The 2,605-nt window shown below is 35.2% G+C and overlaps 1 protein-coding gene across 1 annotated transcript in view; it reads left to right on the forward strand.

Annotated features, from left to right (window-relative positions):
- Window positions 1-2,605, forward strand: part of TTN (titin) — a 273,859-nt gene that overhangs the window by 147,328 nt on the left and 123,926 nt on the right. The window contains exons 172-173 of the mRNA XM_019553528.1: window positions 291-337; window positions 587-670. Of these exons, the coding sequence (XP_019409073.1) occupies window positions 291-337; window positions 587-670 (131 nt within the window). The remainder of the gene's footprint in view (window positions 1-290; window positions 338-586; window positions 671-2,605) is intronic.

Below are 2,605 nucleotides of genomic sequence, written 5' to 3' on the forward strand. Positions count from 1 at the left end.
TCCTGTTCAGCAGAAAACTAGAGCACATGCCCAAGTGCTTATCTGTTTTTTAAGTGCATGTCCAAGTGCTTTGCTAATAAAGGCCAACCAGAGAGATTAATTGATGTTTGCCTATGATATCCATGTCTTTCAAATGTGTGTGATTTATGTTTCATTCTAGCTTGTAATGTTGAGTACACATTTTTAACAATTTTAAAAGTAGGGTAAACTAATATCTTTAAAGTACCTGAGATAGTGGAAGAAGTGCCTTTCCCAGAAGAGGAAGTGCCTGTTGCTGAGCCTAAAAAACCAGAACCGGCTCCTGTGCCTAAAAAACCAGCAGCACCACCAGCTAAAGGTATATATTATCATCAACACAGGCTTTTCTTTTGGTCTTGAATACTAGTTTAGCATACTTTGGCTAATATTTTATCAGGTTTGTGAAACCTAATTGTGATGTTAATTGTGCTGTCTTTATGAGAGCATGTGTGACTTCAATAGTAGATTGTTAACAGTACTTATGTCCTTTACATTTATGTTCATTTTCCTAATGGTTTGTACATCTGTTTAACAATCATATAAGTAAAATGAACTAATATCTTTAAAGTGCTTAAGATGCCTAAGAGAGCAGTTCCAGAAGAGAAAGCTCCTGTTGCTGTACCTAAAAAAGTAGAACTTCGTCCAACCAAAGGTACATGTCATCCTCCATGATATCATAATGAAGATTTTTTGTCTCATTTTCTTGAATGTCATTTTCCACTGACTTCTTTCAGTCCATTCTCTACTAAAAGGCATGAATTTCACTTAATGTGTGAACTGTATTTGATGGGTGTCAAATATCTGCTTACTGGCTCATGCTGAGTCAATACAATGCTGTCCTCCTTAATCTGCTGACAGCTTGAATCAATGATCAGGAAGGTTTAAACTACTCCTCACCTTTCTGTAAATTTATTTAACATTGAAACCTACTGGTAACTCTGTAATGAGATGCACCTTTGGTAATTATTTTAGCAATAGAATGAGTACCCAAATATACATGCCACCCCAAAGAGTAGGCTCTGGAGGATAGAAGAGTGGACTTCCATGAAGACCTGGAGTGGGGAAGATGGGCTGAGACAGGAGGATGAGGAAAGAGTACAAATAAAGAGCAGAAATAGTGATAATACTGAGGGGAAGTATGTTTCATTCCCAACATGAAGCTGAATGTCCACCTACAGATATTAACAAACACAAAAGAGAACTATAAACTGAGTTACTGTATGGTGGTCAGATTCCACATTTGATGTTCAGTCCTGTCTTTGGAAATCAACTGTGTACAGAGAGTAGGAATGTATTCTTGCATTTGTATCCTGATGCAGAGAATATTAAAAAATGAATATCCTCTTTCTCGTATGACACCCTTTTAATGCCTCATATTTGATACAAGAACAGTGAAAGTAATGATGATTAAATAATCTTGTTTACTTGTTGGATATGTTCATGTTCTGTTTCCTTACATATCTCATTCTTTTACATACAACATTTACAAAAGTAAAATATATTAATATCTTCAAAGTGCCTGAGGTACCCAAGAAAACTATCCCAAAAGAAAAAGTACATGCTGTTGTACCTAAAAAGCTAGAACCTTCATCAATAAGATGTACAAGTCATCATAGATATTACCCTAAAAAATATTTGTCTTATTTTCTTGACATTTACTTTTAATGTAATTTATCTCTTCTATTCGCCAACACCTGAGATTTGCAGATTCTAAGTATAGTTGTACTGAGGGGATGCCAAATACTTTGCTTACTGGCTCTATTAAGCCAGAATTTATAATTCTCTGATATGCTCCATGTATTCAAACTAATCAGACACTAAAACTTTATTATTTAAATAATAATGGAATATTGAGAACTTTCCAGATTTAAAATAATATAAATTAGAGCATTGCTGTGTTCATGACTGCTTACAAGCAAAGGATTTAAGAGATGTAAGCTCCTCCAGGTGCAAAAATTTGCTCATACACAAACAAACATATATAAACACTTAACATCATGAAACATAAACTCAAAGGCACAAAGATAAACAATCAAGAGATTTAAAGAAAATTAGATCATTAGAAAGAACCAAAAGGAGAAAGGGAATATATGTGGGGGTGACTGGTAGACAGTACAGAAACCAGAAGTAGCTACAAGGAAGGAAATCTCGGAGGAAAAACAGAGACACAGAAGGAGAAGAGAAGAGAGAGTTCAACAGAGAAAAAAAATCAGATGGAAGGGTGAGAACTGATAACAGTGTTGCTGACTGTGGCTCTAAACAAACAATGAATGAGAAAGGAAAGGTCTAGGATTGTTCCTACACAAATATTCCTACAGAAACTCTGTTGCAATCAGTGGGGCTATATTTAACTTACTTCATGCTAGGACACAGAAATTATTATTGAAAGGAAAATTCAGTTTCTCAGAGAGTGCATTTGACCCCATGTTGTTGTGTGTGAGAGAGGCAGAGACCAAAAGGACTTGAAAAAATCAAGGTCTATGTGATGTGTGTCATTGTTTGTTTAATGCACAACTTTGACATTCAGTAAACTAAAAGATACTAATATCTTCAAGTGCCTGAAGTACCCAAGAAAGTTCTGCCAGAA

This window comes from Crocodylus porosus, unplaced genomic scaffold (assembly GCF_001723895.1).
Source record: "Crocodylus porosus isolate Cpor-Errol unplaced genomic scaffold, CroPor_comp1, whole genome shotgun sequence".
NCBI lineage: Eukaryota > Metazoa > Chordata > Crocodylia > Crocodylidae > Crocodylus > Crocodylus porosus.